General features: G+C 38.2%; 1 protein-coding gene and 1 pseudogene across 1 annotated transcript in view; one reads left to right on the forward strand and one right to left on the reverse strand.

Annotated features, from left to right (window-relative positions):
- Nucleotides 1-13,708, forward strand: part of YBX1 (Y box binding protein 1) — a 90,026-nt gene extending 76,318 nt beyond the window's left edge. Inside the window, 6 exon segments of the mRNA XM_006878292.1 lie at nucleotides 5,260-5,293; nucleotides 8,066-8,155; nucleotides 8,458-8,760; nucleotides 9,210-9,292; nucleotides 12,303-12,565; nucleotides 13,336-13,708. Of these exon segments, the coding sequence (XP_006878354.1) occupies nucleotides 5,260-5,293; nucleotides 8,066-8,155; nucleotides 8,458-8,760; nucleotides 9,210-9,292; nucleotides 12,303-12,534 (742 nt within the window). The 3' untranslated portion in view covers nucleotides 12,535-12,565; nucleotides 13,336-13,708.
- Nucleotides 13,709-21,808: 8,100 nt separating this feature from the next.
- On the reverse strand, nucleotides 21,809-22,388 carry LOC102812363 (annotated as a pseudogene).
- Nucleotides 22,389-22,785: the final 397 nt, after the last annotated feature.

Raw genomic sequence — 22,785 nt, forward strand, 5'->3', positions numbered from 1 at the left:
ATTTGGTGGTGCTTAACAGGAACAATTTTGCGTAGGTTCTTTAGTGTATACATTGTTCTAAGTATTAGCAAAGGAGATAACAGTGAGCTAGTCAGTCTTGTTAATCTGTGTTTTCTTTGTCATTAAATATTTGAGAGATACTGTTGGACCTTTTCCACTCAGACATACTGACAGAAAGATGGACAGGGTAAAAAAGTAAAGATGTAGAAATCATTTCTTCCTTGGTCGTTCTTGCTCCAGATGTTACCACCTTAGCCCTGGCCTCAAATGATTCTCCACTTCCTTTTCCTAACTTTTAATTATGCACAAAGTTTTCCCCCCAATTTTGTCTAAAAAAGGAATCACAAACGTGATCGCTTAGTTCTGCTCTCCATTAATCCTGGTGTGGACTTATGAAATAGCTTTTTTAGCTCAATGTCACCCACCAGATTTTATCAGCTGGTGTGGCACTGCAGTTCACAAATCCACAAGGTTGGCAATTCTATCTTATGTCACATTTCTGGAGTCATAATATTGAAGGATTATATGGACAAAAAATTAAAAGACACAGGAGAAAAGATTGTATTTGTCAGGATTCATTCATATATCCATAATCAATACTCATGAAAGCAGCGGTCTAGAAATCAATGTATTACATGGGGCAAATCTGATTTTTTAAAAATCTCTGAAGAGCAAAGAGTCAACTTGAGTAGTGATACTGATCTAAGCCCAAGGTATTTTCAGTCACCTCATAATGCACGCAAAAACTGGTCATTGATAAAAGAAAACCAAAAAAAGGTGATGATAACATTTTATAACAAATATTGAATATGCCATGGGCTGCCAAAAGAACAAACAAACTTGTCTTGGAAGAAGTAGAGCCAGAATGTTCCTTAGAAGCAAGGATGTAGAGATTTGTTTCTTACACTTTGGACTTGTTCTCAGAAGGAACCAATCGTTGAGGTAGAGGGGCGTGAGGGGGGTTAGCAAAGAAGAGGAAAATTCCCAATAAGATGGATTGATACCGTGGCTCAAATGACAAAGATTGTAAGTTGGTGCAGAGAATCAGACAGTGCTTCCTTCTGTTGCACATGACCAGTTCAGCATTAGAAGGCACCAGATTTTATCATAAGGCATCTTATGTTCCATTCTTCTACTGTGAAAAGTCTACTTTGGCCCCTCTACTGATTTTCATCATTTTCCCTGCCCACGGAGTCATTTTCTATGTTTATCCAGGATTTACGCTTCCATTGAATTTAATATTTTTACCTATCTAAAACCTCTCTCCTTTTAAAGTCCTGAAGCAAATATCTCAACAATAGTTGTTCAGCAGCAGTTTGCCATAGACTATAACCAGTCATTTGCTTTTGTGGTGATTTTTTGCTTTTTATTGTGACAGTTAACAGAATAGATTAATTTTCTATGCAACAGCAGATGCACATTTTATTTCTTGTCATTGATTGCAATCCCCACAACGTAACATCCCTTATCCTACCTCCTGCCTGTATTTCTTCTTTCCATTCCAATATTTTCATCTTAAATGGCCGCTCATGAGCTTGTAAGATTACAGTAGCCACTCACCAAAGTAGGATGTGTGGATCATTGTCTTTGGTGGAGTATGGTATGCCAGTTCACCATGGTGTTCCCTGAGACTGTTACTGGTGCCCGAGTCATTACCTTAAGAATTTTGGTTATGTTTCATAACTTTGCCCTGTTTATGTTCCAGCATATCCATAGATAAATTTGCAGCAAAAGTAAACGCCCATTTAAAGTGTGATCAAGTCAGTTCTACCTCATAGCAATCCTGTATAGGGTTTCTGAGGAGTGGCTGGTGAGCTTGAACTGCCGACCTTGCAGTTCAAAGTGACTTTGCAGTCCAGTGCATTAACCCACAGTGCCAAACGAGGACTTAGCATCTACCCATAGATCATCATCATTGCAGAACTGTGTAACAGTATTTATCTATGTTGCGTTTATTTTAGTGTGGGAATAACTTTTTTTTCCTTTGCTTTTTGCAGTAGTGGTCTCATCGAGTACTTGTTCTTTTGTGATGACTTATTTCACTCAGTATATAATGTTCATCAGGTTCATCTTTGCTATGAGGTGTTTCGTAGCCATCATTATTCTTCAACAATAGGTTGTTTCCATCTTGTTGCCATTGTGATTAGTGCAGCTGTGAACATGGGTATGCATACAGCTATTTGTATCATGACTTTTATCATATTGATAAACCCAACCTTTTAAGGACACGCCATACTGTTTTTAACAGTAGTGTAATTATTTTACAGTTCAACCACTAGTAATACTATATGAGAGTTCCAGGTTCTCTCTGTCCTGGCCATAGTTTTTTGTTGTTGTTGTTGTTTTGTTTCAACTTTGCTGCTAATGTTTGTGTGAAATGATTTCATTGTTGTTTTGATTTTGCTAAGCATTTCTTCATGTTTGTGGACTGCCTGAATGTTGTCTTTGGTGAAATGTCTGTTCACGTCCTGCCCATTTTGAAAATTGCATTGATTGTCTTTAGACTTGATGAAATCTATTAGTTGGTATATAAGTATCCAATTTTTCTGAGGTCCCCGTCATCTAGTTTGTTTTCTATTTGTGTGTTTTCAGTTATGCTTGATAGTATATTTGTGACATATGCTAGGGCCCCAAGTTTGCTTTTTTTGTTTGTTTGTTTTTTAATCTTTATAGTTCTAGGTTTTACATTTAGGTGTTTGATTCATCATGAGTTTGTTGTTGTTATGTGCTATGAAGTCGTGAGTTTGTTGGGTTTTGTCATATATGTGGTGTGAGGTATGGGTCCTGTTACCATTTTTTGCAAATAGATAGCTTTACTAACACTGTTGTTGACAGAGACTGTAACTTCCCCCATTTAATGCGTTTTGAGCTTTGTCAAAAATCAACTATCCAGTTTGTTAGGTGCTATCGAGTTGGTACCGACTCATAGAGACCCTATGCACTACAGAACGAAAATTGCCCGATCCTGAGGCAACTTCACAGTTGTTGCCACTTTGCGAAACCATCTCGCTCGGGAGGGGGGTCTTCCTTTTTTTCTCTGACCCTCCACCTTACCAAACATGATATCAAGGAGCATTCTGGCTACACTTCCAAAACGGATCTATTGGTTCTTTTGGCAGCTCATGACACTTTCAGTGTTCTCCCAAGCCACAATTCAAAAGCATCAATTCTTCTACGGCCTTCCTTATGCACGGTCCACCTTTCACATGCATATGCGGTTATTGAAAATACTATGGCTTGGGTCAGGCGTACCTTAGTCTTCAAGCTGACATCTTTGCTCTTCAACACTTTTAAATGGTTTTGTGCAGCAGATTTGCCTAATGCAATAATACATCATTTGATTTCTTAACTGCTGCTTCCATGAGTGTTGGTAGTTTGATGAATTTACTTCTGGTTTCTCATTTCTGTTCCACTGGTGGTCTGTTATCATTTTACTAATTCCAGGACTGTTGTGACTATTATGGCTATGTTTGTGAGACGAGACCTCCTACTTTATTCCTTTTTGGTAGTGTCTTGCATATTCAGGGTCTTTTTGTATTCCACATAGAGTTGGTGATTAGTTCTTCTATCTCTTTAATGATGTTGGAGTCTGTGATAGGATTAAATTTGTAGATCTCTTTGGGTACTACTGAGATTTTCAGTGTTTCAGTGTTAAATCTATCTAATCTTGAGCTTAGTACATTCTTTCATTTTTGTAAGTTTTAAAGCTTAGTCATTGCTAATAATAAGGTGGATCTTGGCTGAAAGCAGAGAATACCAGAAATATGTTTACCTGTGCTTTATTGACTATGCAAGGGCTTTCTATTGTGTAGATCATGACAAGTTATGGACAACATTACGGAGAATGAGTATTTTGGAATATTTAATTATACTTATGGGGAACCTTTGCATAGACCAAGAAACAATTGTTTGAATAGAACAGTGGGACACTGAATGGTTTAAAATCAGGAAGGGTAGGCACTAGGGTTGATTCTTTCACTATACTTATTCAGTCTATATGTTGAGCTCATAATTCAAGAAGCTGGAATGTATGAAGAAGAATGTGGCATCTGGACTGGAGGAAGACTCATTAACAACTTGCAGATGATAGAACCAATATGCAGATGATACAACCGTGCTTGCTGAAAACAAAGAGGACTTAAAATACTGATGAAGATCAAAGACCACAGCCTTCCACTATGGGTTGCATCTCAGTGTAAAGAAACAGAAGTCCTCATTACTGGACCAAAAATAATGTCAAGAAAAATATAAAGACTTCATTTTGCTTAGGTCAACCATCATCATGGAAGTAGCAGTCAGGAAATCAAATGACGTTATTGTATTAGGCAACAATGTCAATTTGAGGACTAAAAGTGTATCTGATGCAACTTTTTCTGTAGCCTCATATGTGAAAGTTGTACAGTGAATAAGGAAGACTGTAAAAGAATTAATGCATTTGAATTACAGTACTGGAGAATGTTAAAGGTATATTGTCAGGTGAAAAAGAGGAAGACCTTCACCCACCCCAAAAGAGATGGATTGGCACAGTGGCAGCAGCATTGGGTTTCAAGCATAACAACAGTTGGGAGGTTGGTGCAGAGCTGGACATTGTTTCCTTCTGTTGTGCATAAGGTCACTATGAGTTGATAACCAACTCAGTACCACCTAATAGCAACAACAGAGTCATCAAGTGCAATTTTTAGCACATGAATGGTTTTTGAATGTGTGAATTTTTGTGTTTAATTGTGATCATTTTTATGACCTTAAAATAAGTTGGGAAATGAGAATGGTGAATGTAGGAGGAAACTAGATTTTGTTAAGTTCCTTTGACTAGGTACCAATTCATACAGGGTTTCTGAGGAACAGCTGGTGGGTTTGGGCACCATATAAGGTGCTATAAAATTGTCTTGCACACTGTTGTTGTTTTGTGCTGTCAAGCCAGTTCCGACTCATAGCATCCCTTTTATAGAAGCTGTTTATGTCTAATAGGTTAGGCTTAAGGGATGGAAGAATATATGTGGTTAATTACTTTATCCCTCTGAATAATGGCTTGCTAGGAGTTCTGGTGTGGTGATACAGGATACAGCACTGGACTGCTAACCTCAAGATTGGCGGTCCAAATCCACTAAACATTCCTTGGAAACCCTAAACAGGGTCACTATGAGTCAGAACCTGCTTGAGGGCACTTAACAATTGCAGGAAGACTAGAAATATTTTTAGTCTTTGGCAATATTGTTTCCAATTTCTAACTTGAACTTCAACTTGGTTTTTGTCTTGCAGGAATGACACCAAGGAAGATGTATTTGTACACCAGGTGAGTGCTTATATAGATACTTATGCTTCTGGCTCAAGACTTGAGTAGAAAAGGGTGGTGGGTGTCTTTTCTAATACTTGCAAAAAGGTTAAAAGTGTAATCACTAAGCAGTTTTATAGTTCCTTCAGTTAGAGTAGTAGTATGCTTAGTTGTGTAAATTGGAACATTGTGTTCCCAATTTGCTTAATTAAAATAGATGTTTCAGATTGGCATTTTGTTTAAAGCTGTAGGTTTTCTTTTTAACTTTAAAGCTGCTGTTCTGCACTAAATTGATTGGAGATAATAACTAACCTCCATGGACCCAAACTTAGACTAATGATGTTGCTATAGATGTATGTATAAGTTGGCAAGACCAAGTGCTGTGTAGGGTCTGTATGGTTAAGGACAAATCACAGTAATCATGAGGAAAATATGACAAACCTTTCAGTTAGGAAATTAGCAGTCATCATAGAATAAACAGATTGCTGTTAAATTGATTCTGACTCATTATAGTTTAATAATGTCAGGGAGAACTGTATGCTCCATTAGAGTTTTCAGTGCTGACGTTTTGTTAGTGGATTGTCAGGCTTTCTTCTGAGGCACTGCTGGGTAGACTCAAACCTCCAATCTTTTGGTTACAGCCAGGCCATTCATTAATTAACAGCACACCATTCAGGCATCCCAAACTCAGCATTGTTGTTAGTGCCATCTAGTCATTTCTGACTCAGTAGCCATCCCAAAGGGTTTCCAAGGAGTGCCTGGTGGGTTAATTGTATAGTGTCCCACCAGGAACCCAAAGTCAACATATATCTTTCTATTTAGTCTAAAGCACACTGAATTATTGGATTATTTTGGAGAACTTTGACTGATTTAGAAAATGTAGGAAGTTTTGTTAGTCTAAGATTAAGTGAAAAGGCAGATTGTCGATGTTGGTAATTACTAAGTAATTTATAGATTGACTTCCAATATTTGGGGGACAATGCTGTAGAATGGGTGCTTACACGCTATACTTTCTCCTAAAGTAACCCAGAAGTTACTCTATAACCCAAAAGTAAAGACCTAAAGTCACTTCCTAGATACTCCAACTCTGTTTAGTTAGGTGTGATGGCAGGGAAGGCACCGTGTTTCATAGAAGGACTGTCTTACGTTGCTACTTGGTTGTGCTCTGTAGGAGCTTAAGTAAAGCATTTAGTGGCAATCAAGGAGTGGGAAAGCCAGAGCAAATGCTAGCTCATCCAAAACCCTACCAGATAATCATAGGGTCAAATGTGTAAGTATGAATGAAAACAATTGAAGTTCTGTCAGTGCATATAGGACTAGTAGTCAGATAACAAAAATATGTATAAGCAGATGCTTTATAAAATTAGTATTCATTCTTCTTTGGCTACTCAAGAGAATGCAGGGTTAGGAATAAAAAGAATAATGTAGAATTTGCAGTTTCGCTACCTGTCAGCAACTTTGTGCTACTAAGCAACCATTTTGGGTCGGGGAAATTGAAGATGTTGATTTAAAATTAAGAGTTTGGAATTTTAATTATCTAATATAACAGCAACAATACTTATATGCTATCCCCTATGACTGCAAATAATTGAGAAGTGGTTATATATGTAAAGGTAAGAACTGGTACAGTTTAGATGACAGATGAGATCAATTTTTGACTGAATTTGTGTCACCCAGTCTTACTGATTCATAGGGTGTCACCAATATGTTGTCCTCTTTATTTTGGAAGTGGTTTCTATATTTTGTTGTTTCACAGGACTGTGGATGCTGCCTAGGTTTTAGTGGTGTGTCAATGAGACTGCAATTTTGGGCAACTTCTCTTAATTGCTCCCAGATTTGTAGGTTGTCCTGTCTCCTTTAGAATGGAAATGCATGAGTAGTCTATAGTAGATAGCACTGTGGTGTAGTGGAATGAGCCATGGATTTAGAAAAGTCTCCACTCTGCCACTGAATAGCTATGTGACTTTGGGCAAGTCATGTAACTTTTAAAGTCTGTCTTATTATCTGTAACATAGGAGTAATAAGACCTCATGTTATCTATTGTTGTGAGGATTGAGTAGGTAGTGTGTGAAAGAAACTTTGTAAAAGTATTACATAAAAATGTGAGGTGTTAGTGTTTCTCTTTTACTTCTCCCTAAGAGTTTGGAGAAGTCAAAGTAATACATCTATAACATGAGATTTATTAAATTCTGGAGTGGTAATAACCAACTGCCTCATGCAATCAGATAATATTTAAAATGCCATCATTAATACATGTGAATTGCATTTCCATTGAAGCATTATTACAGACAGGTTGGAAAGGATTTTGGTTGACATTTGTAATTGAATTTGATGTGGTAACACAGGGACAAAGTTGGTTTGGTCAACTTTGAAGCATGCAAAACTAAACTTGCCTGTCATCTAAACTGACCCTGTGTGGGGTTAGCATCTACTTTTTAAGTGCAGTGCAGTCTTTGGGGGATAGATGGATATCCTCATTTTGTATAAAGCAGCATTTTTCAAATACATATATTGGTGTTCTTGTCTTGAGTGTTAAACTCCTTGTTTCAGTTTTGAAAACAGTGGTAAATGCTGGGGTCTTGTAAGATTGGAGTATTGTGTTTGAGGTTGGGGGTAGCATTGGTGCCTGCTTTCCTTAACTTATTGACAGTCTGGTCTAATTTTAAGCTAATTAAGCTAATTTTATGAAAAGTGTATATCCAGCCTAAGATAATACTGACTCTGGTACATTTTAAAATGAAAAAGCACGTTATTCTCCCCTATTAATCTATTTTTGGAATGTGATATTACTAGACTGCCATAAAGAAGAATAACCCCAGGAAGTACCTTCGCAGTGTAGGAGATGGAGAGACTGTGGAGTTTGATGTTGTTGAAGGAGAAAAGGTGAGGATGCTTTTTGTGTAAAGGTTTGACTTCAGTATGGAATTATTTTGGAGATCTCATCCTTTCGGATGCTGGCTCTAATGTGGATGGATGGGTCAGGTGACCACAGGTGCCTCAAGCCTAATGTGCTGGCTGCAGTTAGAGGGCAATCTCTTCAGAATTGTGAGGAACGGATATTTAGTCATTTCTATGTACCCTCCTGGCTGTGAAGACTTTTTTCCTTTTTAAATTTTGCTTTGTATGAATGTTGTTGAGTACACTGGTTTCTTTTGTCACTGTTGTATATATAATGACTTTTTTAGGGTGCGGAGGCAGCAAACGTTACAGGCCCTGGTGGAGTTCCAGTGCAAGGCAGTAAATATGCAGCAGACCGTAACCATTATAGACGTTATCCACGTCGTAGGGGTCCTCCACGCAATTACCAGCAAAATTACCAGAATAGTGAGAGTGGGGAAAAGAACGAGGGATCAGAGAGTGCTCCCGAAGGCCAGGCCCAACAGCGCCGGCCCTACCGCAGGCGACGGTTCCCACCTTACTACATGCGGAGGCCCTATGGGCGTCGACCACAGTATTCCAACCCTCCTGTGCAGGGAGAGGTGATGGAGGTAAGTGTCACCAAAAAGGAGACTCATCAGTAATGTGATGACTTCTGATAGAACTACATTTTCTGGAAGTTCTTCTATTGGGGCTATTTTTCATAAATGTAATTTCGGATAGTGCTCCATTAAAATGAATGTAACTATTTTTCTAAGAAATTTAAACATAATAATTTCAATTATTTGCCTATGCTATTCTTGAGAGATGTGTGTTGTCTATAAACATTGGAAGAAACTGAATAGAAGCAAACTTCTTTTGAGAAAAGATTAATCATATGGAAAACATCTTTTGATTACCTAATAAAAACTAAATTAATAAATTAGAGTATCATCATAGTTAATAGATGATTTGAACTTTTGTTTTGGGATTCCTCTGTGTTCAGACTTTGGGTTTGCCTGGTTGGAATTTTGCTCTTATGTGACTGATCCTGTAGGTTTAATTTGCATTGTCTTTTCAGGGTGCTGACAACCAGGGTGCAGGAGAACAAGGTAGACCAGTGAGGCAGAATATGTATCGGGGTTATAGACCACGATTTCGCAGGTATGGTCCCTATTAACCTGCTTATTAGAAATTCCTCAAGTGTATGTTACAGCTTAATTGTGGAAATCAGCATCACCATGTTTCTCCTTTAGTCTTCTTGAGTCTTTTGTATTTGTTAATTCCTCATGTTTTCTTTTGTTAGATATGACAGTGGTTAAAAGTGTATTTTTTATATAAATGTTGGTAAGTGTAAGAAAATTAAATTAAATTCACATTAATCACATCTCAGCCAAAGTTTCTGTTTCTCCCAGAGTTACAAAATGAAATCAATTCTATTAAGAAATTTTTGTATTCACTGAACTAACAAGATATTGGTAGTTGATTTTGCATCTTTCTCTAGAATGTTTTTGGAAAAAGAAACCCAGTCCCAGAGTAAAATAAAAACCTACCTACTTGGGCATTAGAACTCTTTATTAACATTTATTGTTAGGTGCCTTCAAGTTGGTACCGACTCATAGCAATCCTGTGCACAACAGAAAGAAACACTGCCCAGTCCTCCGCTAAGATCATAATTGTTGCTGTACTTAAGCCCATTTCTACTGCCACTATGCCAGTCCATCTAGTTGGGGGGCCCTTCTTTTAAAGCTGACCCTCCACTTTAGCAAATAGATGCCCTTCTCTAGGTACTGGTCCCTCCTGACAATATGTTGTAAGTATGAGAGACAGTCATGCCATCTTGGCTTCCAGGGAGCACTCTGGCTTTCTTTGTTCTTTTGGGAATCCATGGTACTTTTAATATTCTACAACAACATACCTTAAATGCATTAATTCTTCTGTGATAGTCCTTATTCACTGTCCAACTTTTGCATGCATATGAGGTTATTGAAAATATCATGGCTTGGGTCAGGTGCACCTTAGGCCTAAAAGTGACATCTTCAACAGGTTAAAAAGGTCTTGTGCATCAGAATTCTCTAATGCAATTAATAAATCATTTGATTTCTTGACTACTGCTTCCATGAGTGTTAGTGGTTGATCTGAGATTACCATTTGGGGCTATCTGCCAACAGGAGATCTTGTCAGCTTTGTGCTAGATGTTGGAGCCAGAGAATCATCACTGTCTGGAAAGTAAATTGTCCATTGAGCTATTTGAGTAGACTTTAGTTTTTAGAATTAGTCTGAAGTAGACTTTCGTTGCAGTTTTATTAATAAGTCCATGGCTGCCAACAGCAGAATCCTTGATCTTATCTTTTTATTACACTGTAGGACTACTTGAACTTTTTCTGTATACTTTTCATTGGGAATTCTTTGTTCAAATGAAGCAGGTGCTCCTCTGCTCTTGTTTGCCTGGAGGCAACTCTGGATAAACGTCTTTGAATTTACTTTATATTTAGGTGTGAATTGTTTGTTTAGAAATCTGTATACCACCAGTTTTTTTTTAAGTTGACATTAATTCAAAACTTGACTTTATTTTTGTGGCAAAAATTAGAAAAGTAACAGTTAAGGTCTGAGCACTTTAGTTGTCCATGACCAATAGAGATAAAAGGTCCTTATTTTGTCACCTTTTAACAAAGTTTGGCTTTTAGTCTGGGAGAGTTGGAAAGCCGATGGAGGATTTTTTTTTTTTTTTTAAACTTTGTGAATTGAGTGGTTTACAGAACACGTTCAATAAGCCATATAGTTTGTGTCATTACAATGATTGCAATCCCCTCCATGTACCCATCAGTTAACAGTAGTTGCCTCTGTTCACTTCAATTCTTGCATTCCTCCCAATGTCTTCTGCTACCTTCATTTTTTCCTCTGCCAACCTCCCTCTTGTTATTACCCTCTCCATTATTCAGTATAACATGTTTTCCCTTCCCTCCCATCCCACTCCTAGTTAACTATCATAGAATAATTATTTTATCAAGACCTTTTCTTAACTTCTTACAGCAGTAGTCTCAGTATTTATCCTTTTCTGATTGGCAATTTTTTTCAGTATAATGTCCTCCAGGTTCATCATTGGATTTTTATAGAATTATACACAAATGAGAGTGGCTCTGTAGGATAAACATAAGACTTCAAATTGGAAACAGCTCAGTGTTTTTTGGATTTAGTTTTTATTAGAAGGTAGCAGTATGTGCGTCTATGGATAATATTTGTACCATGAAGTTGGATGAGTTGAGATAAGTGAATAGAGAAGGTGAGAGCCCTCCCTAGCACATTTCAACATGTCATAGACAAGAGGTTCCAGCAATTGAAGCCAGAGAGTTTAAAGAAGGAAGTAAAAACTTGAGTGCTAGTAGGTCAAGTGGTTTGATTGAATTTTTTTTTTTTTTAAAGAAGCTGGCCATTGGTTTTGGATTTCTCAATACAGCAGAGAGCATTAGTGGAGACGAGTGAAATGAGTAAATTCGTGGTTTGGAGGGGATGAAATTCTGATTGGTGTTGATTCCAGAGCAAACTGAAACACTTGACAGTGAAGTGTGTAGGGCTTTTTTGTTTGTTTGTTTTTCTGTAAAGGAGACCAATGGCATGGTAAAAATAGAATGGGACAATTAACTGCAGAAAAATGACTGTATGAACGATTTTCTTGCGGTACAGGGTAAGTTAGAGGGTTTCACTTTTTCCCAAGAATGTGGATCTTTCAGTTTATTGACATTTGCATGAGGATTTCAGTTTTTCCACGTTCGTTTGTTACTGTCCATTTTTTTTTATTATAGCCATCCTAGTAGATGTGAAGTTGTATCAAATTGTGATTTTTATTTTTTTATGATGGGAACACTTTGTTTCTTTGGTTTTGATTGTGTTTATCCTATTCTGTAACATTTAAAACTTAGTCTGGAGCCTGATTAGTAGAAAACCATTTAAAAATAACATCTGAAGTGTAGATGACTTTAGATAAGCTATGACAAAAAAGTTTTGTAATCTTTTAAAACCAACCCTAAATACCTATCTTGCAGTATACATTTTCATCTCTTTGTACAAAATCATCACATTCAGTTTGTTAAAGACAGGAACCAAATTGAGTGTATCATATATAACATGGAAGAAAGGTTTTAATCATTGCAATTTTGTACAACGTTGATTCCAGGGGTCCTCCTCGCCAAAGACAGCCTAGAGAGGACGGCAATGAAGAGGATAAGGAAAATCAAGATGAGACCCAAGGTCAGCAGCCACCTCAGCGTCGGTACCGCCGCAACTTCAACTACCGACGCAGACGCCCAGAAAACCCTAAACCACAAGATGGCAAAGAGACAAAAGCAGCCGATCCACCAGCTGAGAATTCGTCCGCTCCCGAGGCTGAGCAGGGCGGGGCTGAGTAAATGCCGGCTTACCATCTCTACCATCATCCGGGTAAGTGAAGTCTGTATGGTCTTTTGTTTTTAGCATGGCATTCATTAGTAGTTGTGTCTACATCATTTTATTCATGCAAAAGATAAACAACTATCAAGTAAGTTAAATATCTACCCTACTTTAAGAATGTTACAATCAGCTATACTTGGTCTTTGCAACACCCTCAATTTGAACACCAGGAGACCTGCTTTCTCAGGGTGTATCTTGAGCAAAAGCGCCTTTTGCCAGTGTTTCTGAATGAATTCTGTGATTTCATCAGTAAGCTAAGGGAATTGTTATAAATGTTTTTCTAAGAAGTGAATTAATAATGCTTTTTTTGTTGTAACTGTCAGGATTGATGCTCTAGAGGGTGTTGACTAGTAGTTTATCTGGGGGAAGTGGAAATTTTACACTATACTGTCTTCTGATTGTATTTTAAACTGTTGGTGTTTTAGAAAACAGGAGCTTTTTGTTTTCTAAAATATAGGATTTGACTTCTAAAAAACTTTCTTATGCCTTCTTTTAAATACCTATAAAATGAATACTTCTGTTTTTCCTTTTCTCTAAATTGTCCATTGATAAAGTCATCCAGTGCCCACAAGTAACCTTTCTTATCACATAGTGATGTCCAGCCCTATTGTAAATCGCTGTCTTGATTCAGTTAAGCCAAGATGAAGTATATGGATGCTTTCTTATAGCAGTTGATAAACTACTTCTTATAGTAATGTTATACTATTTGAGCATTGCAGTTAAATTGTGCAAGATATCTTTACAGGTTTTTTTCTTTGCAGTTTAGTCATCCAACAAGAAGAAATGAATATGAAATTCCAGCAATAAGAAATGAACAAAAGATTGGAGCTGAAGACCTTAAGTGCTTGCTTTTTGCCCATTGACCAGATAACTAGAACTATCTGCATTATCTATGCAGCATGGGGTTTTTATTATTTTTACCTAAAGACGTCTCTTTTTGGTAATGACAAACGTGTTTTTTAAAAAGCCTGGTTTTTCTCAATGCACCTTTAAAGGTTTTTAAATTGTTTCATATCTGGTCAAGTTGAGATTTTTAAGAACCTCATTTTTAATTTGTAATAAAAGTTTACAGCTTGATTTTTTCAAAAAAGTCAACAAACTGCAAGCACCTGTTAATAAAGGTCTTAAATAATTGTCTTTGTGTATATTTCTGACTTGTTTGTTTTGAATTTTGTATTTAGCTAATAATGGGAACCTTATCTGAAAAGCAGTCTAGTCTGTAAATAGATGAGACTCACTAGGAATTTCAAAGGGAAAAAAATTTTCGTAACTATTTTACTGAGTTACATACCTGGGCCTCATACTGAAAGCCAGAACATTTTAAATCCTGGCTATTGTTATTTAAGGGACGCTTGTCAACAGTGCTAACTCTAGATTTTAAGATTTATTGCTAAACCATGGAGTGAGAAGGATCTCTGGTGTAGCGTAGTGGTTACAAGTTGGGCTGCTAACTGCCAGGTCAGCTGTTTGAAACTACAGCTGTTTCCACAAGAGAAAGATGAGGCTCTATGCTCCCCTAAAGATTTACAGCTTCGAAAACCTATCAAGGTGGCTATGAGTTGGAACCGACTCCACGGCACATCACCACCACCACCATGGAGTCATGGTATAGCACTGTAAGTTCAGCACTGGACTGCGAACCACAAACTCACCAGTTGCTCCTCAGAAACCCTATATACGGGGTCACTGTGAGTCAGAACCAACTCGACGGCACTTAAAAACAACTGAGCCATACTTAATGACCATCTGGGTTTTGGGTTTTTTTTTTTTTCTGTGCGTCTTACCAACAGTAATACCTTCTGTATACAGTGTTGCAACATGTAATTTTCTGATACTATTCTCAGATGTTCAGTGTTGTGGTTTATAAGTTTAATGATAATAAAGGAGTGATGATGAAAAAAATTTTTAATGAATGCTTTAGAAAGTATTTCACTTAAGCCAGAACCCAACTGTATCACAGAGACATTGGAATGGAGTCTGTCTTAAGTTGAGTACTACCTATACTAGAATTTTTGGTCCTTTTGAAATGAGACTGGGTGGCAATTTGGAATATAGTTAATAGTTCATTTCTGGTGTGGCATTGTGGGCTAATCAGACTGCAAAATCCTATGAACTGCAAGATCAGTGGTTCAAGCTCACCAGCTGCCCCTTGGAAACCCTATAAGAGTCGCTGTGGGTGGGAATCAATGGCACTTAACAATAGTAGCTCACTTCTAGAAGCATTAAAAATGGTCATTCGTGGTTTTCTAATGAGGTTAGGGGGGTTGCTGTGAGTACTCTTAATAATGGCATCTACAACGTAAGTAAGGTTCAATAGTGTGAGCATGCCTGCTCGGAGGAGAGATAGCATCATGATACCTCAGTAGTTGCTTGATCCAAACTACATGGTCAAAGGGGAAATGGCATGTGTGACCTCAAACTGCCATTAGAATCTCTGTAGCACGTTGGTTTTGTAGGACAATGCTTATTACTGTATAGTTGAGCCATGGTTGCCATGTTGACAGATGAGCTAGATATGTGGCGATATAGCTTGTTGCCTCGGCTTCAAATATTGATAAGATTTGGTGGTCTGATTATGGAGCAGCTCTATCATTGGATGAGATGAGAGGCTTGTCCACAATTCAGTTAACCTGGGAAGAAAAGAAGACAAACTCCCAAGTCTACAAAGCATTTCTGGCTTCTATTTTTATTTTTAAAGTTGACCTGTTTTTGATTTGTGGAGGGCTTGTATGTCCTTTCTAGTGGTGGACACAGTGGCAATCATGGCAACTTTGCTGGGTAAGAGCTTGGCTGGCATAAGAATTGCATTTGTGTGTATTTCAAATGCTCTTTTGTCATGGGTACCATTGTTAAAGCATCATTTAGCTCCCAATCTGTCATAAATGTTTTTGTCCCCCACAGGGGAAGCTATTAATTCATCATAAGACTGTCCAGTTGTAACATGTCTCAAGTAGCCAAATAGGCCTACAAACTTGTTAAGTGCCATCAAGTCAATTCTGACTGACAGTGACCCGTTTAGAGCTTCTGAGGAGTGGCTGGTGGGTTCAAACTCCCGACCATGCAGTTCAAGCTAACCTGGCGATCCAATGCTTATTCTACTAACAATAGGATTTGACCCACTGTAGACCATTTTGTTCTTGGTGGCGGTGCTATTTTGAGCTATTACATATGTAAGTATGGTCAAGATCATCAAATTGTAGCAAGTTACAAGGAGTCCTGGTGTGGCGCTGCAGGTTAATGCACTGGACTTCAAGATCAGCAGTTCAAGCTCACCAGCTCCTCAGAAACACTATACTATGGGAGTCACTATGGGTCAGAACTGACTCAATGGCACTTACCAACATTTGCTTCCTTTATTAAATGTGTCTTACTCTAGTCAAGCTGTGGTCATCAAGCCATCAAAGTTAAGTCAAATGGAAAGTGTCTACAAGTCTGAGTGTTCTTGTGCATCTTCCCCTACTTCATAACAGCTGGACACTTCACTCAGCTCTAGCCCTCCATGACTAAGTCAGTGCCCATGGGCTCAGGAATACCCAAGTCTTCTCAAACTTCTGACCAACCAGCTCTTTGTCTTCTCTCTCTCATATCAAGGTTGACAGGCCTTATGGAAAGTGGTCGTACTCAGCCCATATCTTCATTACTGACTTTTCCCCATTTCCACTCACATGTAGACAAATGAGATTGCCAGGGACCTTACATACCTGTTTCTGTGTTCCCTTTTGAGTTTGTGTTGGAGGGAGGTTTGTGTTGAAGCAACTTGATTGCTTGCCTTGATGGCTCCCCCAGTGAATAGCTTGCTTGTTCTTGTAATAGCCAAGCAGACTGCCATTTTTGTAATTTCCTGCGTATCCCACCTCAGGAGGTCCTGGATGAGGCTCAGGATTCCATCTAAGGTCGACAGTCAAGCATCATAACTTTTACCCATCCAGACTGTGCCTCAATCCCTGTATAACAGAGTCCTGTTATTCCAAGGTTGAGCATACATCACTATTTACCTCTGTCCTATTTACCCTATTCAAATGTAACTGTTCTCCTAACGCCCTTGTTTTTCCATCCCCCTACCCCTTCTTGTATATTGCCCTCTCCAACCTCCAAACTGTGATGTGTCTATCCTCTAGTCTGTGCTCTACTGTGCCCTCCCTCTCACCCCTGGTAATGAACAATTTGTTGTGTTTTTGTTTTTTTTTCCTTTTAGTATGGGTGTCTTAAGTTTTTACAATAAATAATCTTATGCAGTATTTGTCCTTTTGTGACTAATTTCACTCAGCATAATATCCTCATGGTTCACCTATGTTATGCATTGGTTTGTAGGTTGTTATCCTTAAAGGTAGCATATTTATCCCCTTGCATGTAGGTGTAGGTACCAAAGTCTTAATTTATCCATTCTTCCCTTGATATGGGCACTTAGGCAGGCAGCCTGTCTCCATCTTTTTGCTCTTGTGACTAGTGTTGCAATAAACATTGGTGTGTGTCTAGCCACGTTCTGGCTCGTATTTCTTGTAGCTATATACCAAGTAGAGGGATTGTCACCTCAACTTTCTGAGGAAGCACCATACCGTTTCCCAGAGTGGTTGGACCATTTTACAATCCCGCCAACAATGTAGGAGGGTCGTAAGCGTCTCCATATCCTTGCCAGCATTTATTATCCTTTGCTTTTTTTTTTTAAAACTTAAAGGTAATTCCGAAGGGAAGGGAAAACCCAACTGTCTAATGATTGTGAACATTTCATGTTTGCTGCCTTTCCGAATGTCTTCCTTAGTGAAGTGTCTGTTAATACTTTTCAACCATTTACAATAGCTACCCAAAGGATGCAATATTTAATAAAAAATGTAACCAGAGAAACAAAGGACCCATACAAAAAAAATTACAGAACACTACAAGAAACCAAAAGAGACAAAAATGGAATATACCATGCTTCTGCATAGGAAGACTTAACATTTGGGTGTTAGTACTACCCAAAGCAATTGACAGATACACTATCCTAAATCCAGATTCCAATCTCATTCTTTAAAAAGATGGAAAAAAGATCATAAACTTAGTATGGAAAGAATTCCTGGATAAACAAAGCACTGCTTAAAAAGAACAAAGGTGGAGGCCTCTCACACCCTGATTTCAAAATTTACTATATGGCTACAGTGGTCAAAACAACCTGGTACTGGTACAATCAATAAAAGATACATAGATCAATGAAACAGAACTTGAGAATCCAGAAATTAAACCATCTACATACAGCCAACTAGTCTTGGACAAAGGGCCAGATCACACTGAATGTGGAGGAGATAGTCTCTTCAACAGAAGGTGCTGACAACACTGGAAATCAATATACAAGACTGAAACAAGACCTTTATCTCAAACCATATACAAAACCCAAGAGACCTAAATGTGAATCCCAGAATTATAAAGATCCATTAAAAAATAGGGGTCTAGTATAGGGCACACATAGAATACCAAAAATTGCACAAACAAAAGACAAAATAGATTAGGCTATACTAAAAATGAGAAACTTATGTGCATCAAAAGATTTCATCAAAAGAGTAAAAATTGAGTCCATTGAACAGTAAAAAATCCTTTGCAACAACACATCAGACAAGGGACTAATCTCTAATACCTATAGAAAACTAGAACACCTCTAACAAAAAAAAAGGCAACCCAATAAAAAAAATGGGCACAAGTATTAGACACTTCACTAAGGAAAACATGGTGAGTTGCGTCCCTGATTAAGAATCCCACTTGGTTGTGGGATTGTATTATTTTTTGATGTGTTGTTGAATTCTATTGGCTAGGATTTTGTTGAGAATTTTTGCACCTATGTTCATGAGGGATATTGGATTAGAATTTTCTGTCTTAATGATGTCCTTCCCTGTTTTTGGTTTGAGGGTTATGCTTGCTTCATAAAATGTATTAGGAAGTTTCCCACCCTCTTCTCTATTCTGGAATAGTTTGAATAGAATTGGTGACAGCTGTTTTTCTGAATGTTTGGCAAAACCCACCAGTGAAGCCATCTGGACCTGGACTTCTTTTGTTATGATGTTGTTGTCAAGTACCTTGGAGCCGGTTCCAACTCATAGTGACCCTGCACAGGGTTTCCGAGGCTGCAAATCCTTACAGGAGCAGAAAGCCTCGCCTTTCTCCTGCGGAACAGCTGGTAGTTTCAAACTGCTGACCTTGAGGTTCGTAGCCTGATTCGTAACCACTACGCTACCAGAGCTCTTTTGTTATAGGCCTGTTTTGTTATAGGCCTGTTTAAGTTTTCTACTTCACTTTTGTCAGTTTAGGTAGGTCATGTTTTTCTGAAAATTTATATACATCTCTAGATTTAAAAATTTTGTTGGAGTACAATTTTTCGTAATCAGTTATTTATTTATTTTTATTTCTTTTGGTTCTGTTGTGACATCACCCATGTGGTTTTTTATGCATGTCATTTGTGTTTTCCCCTTTTGTTAAGTTTCCCAGTGATTTGTCAATTTTATTAAACCTTTCGAAGAACCAGCTTCTGGTCCTGTTGATTCTTTCTATAGTTTTTTCTGTTCTTTTATCTCGTTTATTTCTGATCTAATCATTATTTCTTTCCTTCTGTTGACTGTAGGTTTACTTTGCTGTTTTGTTTCTAATAGTTGGAGATGTTGTGTTAATGTGTTTATATTATTCTTTATTCTTTTTGGATGTGTGCATTTAATTGCAATAAATTGTCTTCTCAGCACTGCTTTTAATGTGTCCCAAAGATTTTGGTACGTTACATTTTCTTTCTCATTTGTTTCTAGGAATTTCATGAATTCACCTTTGCTTTACGCAGGGTTTTATTTAGTTTCCATGTATTTGACTGTTTCCTTGGTCTTCTATAATTTTATAGCATTGTAGTCTGAGAAGATGCTTTGTAGTATTTTGATGTATGTAAATTTATGGAGACTTGTTTTATGGCCTAACACATTCTGGAGACTGTTCCATTTGCACTGGAAAAGAGTATATATTGTGCTGTTGTTGGGTAGAATGCTCTGTACACATCTATAAAGTCAAATTGGTTGATTGTCTTGTTTAGTTCCTCTGGTTTTTGTCAAGTTTCTTTGTGGTGGTTCTATCATTTTTTGAAAGTGGTATATTAAATTCTCCCACTATTATAGCTTTGTCTCTTTCTTTCTTCAATTTTATTAGGTTTTGCTTTATATATTTTTGGCTCTTTCATTGGGAGCATAGATATTTATTATTTTTATGCCTTCTTGTTCAATTGACCCTTTCTTCATGAGATAGTGTCCCTCTTTATCTCTTCTGCTGGTTTTTGCCTTGAAGTTTATTTTATCAGATAATAGCATTGCCACTCCTTGTTTTTTATTGCAATTAGTTTGGTGTTTTTTTTTTCTTTCAACCCTTTAACTTTTTATCTGTTTTTGTCTTCGTAAGGAGTGTCTCTTGGCAACAGCATATTGAAGGATCTTGTTTCTTATCCGTTCTGCCCCTCTGTCTCTTTAACTGGTGCATTAACCCATTAACATTCAGTGTAATTATTGATAGGTATGGTATGGCGCTGCGGGTAAATGCACCAGACTGCAAAGCCATTTTAACTGCAAGGTCGGCAGTTCAAGCTCACCAGTTGCTCCTCAGAAACCCTATACAGTGTCGTTATGGGTTGAAACCGACTCAACAGCATGAATTAATTGCTATCACTAAGTATTTTTGTGGTGCTGCTAGTTCCTTTCTTGCCAGTTTCTTCATTGTTTAATGTTTCCATGTTCTTAGAGTTTCATTTACTTGATATGTTGTGAAATGTTAATTTTCTTTTGATGTTACCTTATATTCTATTAACTTTCCTCCACTTAAAAATCTTATTTTATCATACAATCTATGTGACTTCTCATTACCTGGATCTCTTGTTACTGTATTTTCCCCTTCTTACACATTGTAATTGTTTTGATTTTAGACTGACCTCCCAGATCCTCTGGAATTCGTTCTTCTAGGTTTTTTTGTTCTGTTCTGGACTCTTCCATATGTTAATTGAGTTCCGCATGGTGCTGCCACGTATATCAATCTCTTGTGTCTGTTCTGTTTGGTTCTCTTTCCAGAAGACTCCCTTTAGGATGTTTTGAAGTGCTGGGTTGGCTTTGATGAAGTCTCATAGCTTCTGTTTATCCTGGAAAGTTTTGTTTGCACCATGGTATTTGACAGCTCTATTTAGTGTTGTGTAGTTGTTGAACACACACTTAAATGGTCTTAATTGGGAGAGGGGGAAAGGGGAGGCTCTTGCAGAATCCCAAGGAAATGTCAGAAAGGCAATATGTGACCTACATTATCCTTTTATTTTGGTTTTACTGAGTGAATAGCACTTTGCTCACTTACACATCTGTCTCAGGTTTTGCACACTGAGAACACTGAGATTTCAGTTTGAAGACACCCTGAAATCTTTAAGCAAACCCAGCGACCCTTCTAATACCAAGTTTGTTTATATAGGTAGAATGGTTCATCTCTCCATTTTAGATGGCTAGATGTTTTTGGAAGATCTTAGTATTGTTTGCTTCATTTACTGGAAATATAGGATAGGAAGTGGCCTTCAGGGACACTTAAGAGAATTACAACACTAGTATACAAGTCAAGTCTTGGACATTTAACATTTGCTTATTGAAAGCAAGAACATAAAATTATACAGGTTTTACTTTTTCCTTACAAGAAACAGAGTCTTTGGGTAGTTATAACAGAATAGGTTCCACTTTTTGTTTGTTTTTAGTATCTGCTTATGCCTCTCTATCAGATTGACTTCCTCCACGCCACCATCTCTTGGTGCTCCATGGCTTGAACTGCTATAGGAATCCTATGGAAGAGGGTACCCCCCTTCCATAGAAGGGGGAAGAACTCTTTCCCAGTCACCACCACTTGAGTCACTTCGGCTGCTTGAGTAACTGTCATGACTTCCACCGTATCCATCTCCTGAGCTGCATTAATCATCATAACGACTGCTGCCACCCTAAGATGGCAGTGGCCCTCATGTGGGTGGAGCACTACGTGAGTGACCATAGCTCTCATAGGAATCTCTGTAGGAGCCTCCACTTGGATGGTCTGAATAGTCACGATCATGACCGTAGCCATCTCTATCACTATAGCCTCTGAATGGATAGTCATCATGTGAACTGGAATGACCATAATCACAGTATGTATAATCTCTTGGTGGTGGTGCATAATCTCTTGTATCACGAGAACTTGGGTAATCTCTGCTTGAATGGGCTGTTTTAGTGGAATAGCCATCATTTCTTAGTGACAGGTACACATCTCTACGAGAGGGCAGGGGTTCCCTTCTTGGCGGTCCTCCATAACTCTTTCACTTGATACAGGGGCTCTGCCTCCCATTCCACTGCTACTGCAAACTGGTCCTGAAGGAGCTGATTGTTTAGGAGGAAGGACCACCACAAAGTGGTGGTGGCCCTCTTTTTACTGGAAGTGCTCATGGAATAGCCACCATCATCTATGTGTCCCCCATGTGAAGGGAGTCCCCTGATTCCTCCTCTGCCACCTCTAAGGCCTCTTGGTGGGCCTTTGCTTCTTGGAAGTGGTGGGGGTCCATGCCTGCCACTTTAAAATGTTGGTTTCAGTGGCTTGTTCCACCTTGATAGCTTTCCCATCCAAAGACTTTCCATTCATATCTCTGGCTTCATCGTTGGCATCTGCTGGGCTTTCAAAGATGATGAAAGCAAATCCTCTAGATTTGTTGGTTTCACGGTCTTTCATCAAGAGTACTTAGGCAATTCATCCATACTTGCCAAATAGTGCTTACAGGGCTTTCTGTATTGAGCCCTCCAGTGAAGAGCTTTCCAGGGCTGTTGGCTTCAACCATTTTTCCACAGCGGTGAATGTTCTCAAAGTGATGACCGTTTACAGATCCTCCTTGGTTCCACCAGGAGGCAGTTTGTTGTGGCTCTGCATGAGGGCTGACTGCTGAGTCAGAGAAAGGAAGGAGGACGCTGCTAGCACCACTGTGCAACAACTGGTAGACAATTTTTGGTTGGCAGTTTTGTTTTTGTTTTTTCTCAGGGTTTTATAGATGTCTCTCCATTGCTGTCTTGCTTGCGTGCTTTCTACTGAGAGATTAGAGCTTAATCTGATTTGCTTGCCTTTGTAAATAACACTTCACTTTTCCCTAGCTGCTTTCAGGATTCTCTCCTTGTCTCTGATTTTGGAGAGATTGATTATGATATATCTTGGTAATTTTCTTTTGGGGTCTATCCTTCCTG

Source organism: Chrysochloris asiatica, unplaced genomic scaffold, assembly GCF_000296735.1.
Source record: "Chrysochloris asiatica unplaced genomic scaffold, ChrAsi1.0 scaffold00026, whole genome shotgun sequence".
NCBI lineage: Eukaryota > Metazoa > Chordata > Mammalia > Afrosoricida > Chrysochloridae > Chrysochloris > Chrysochloris asiatica.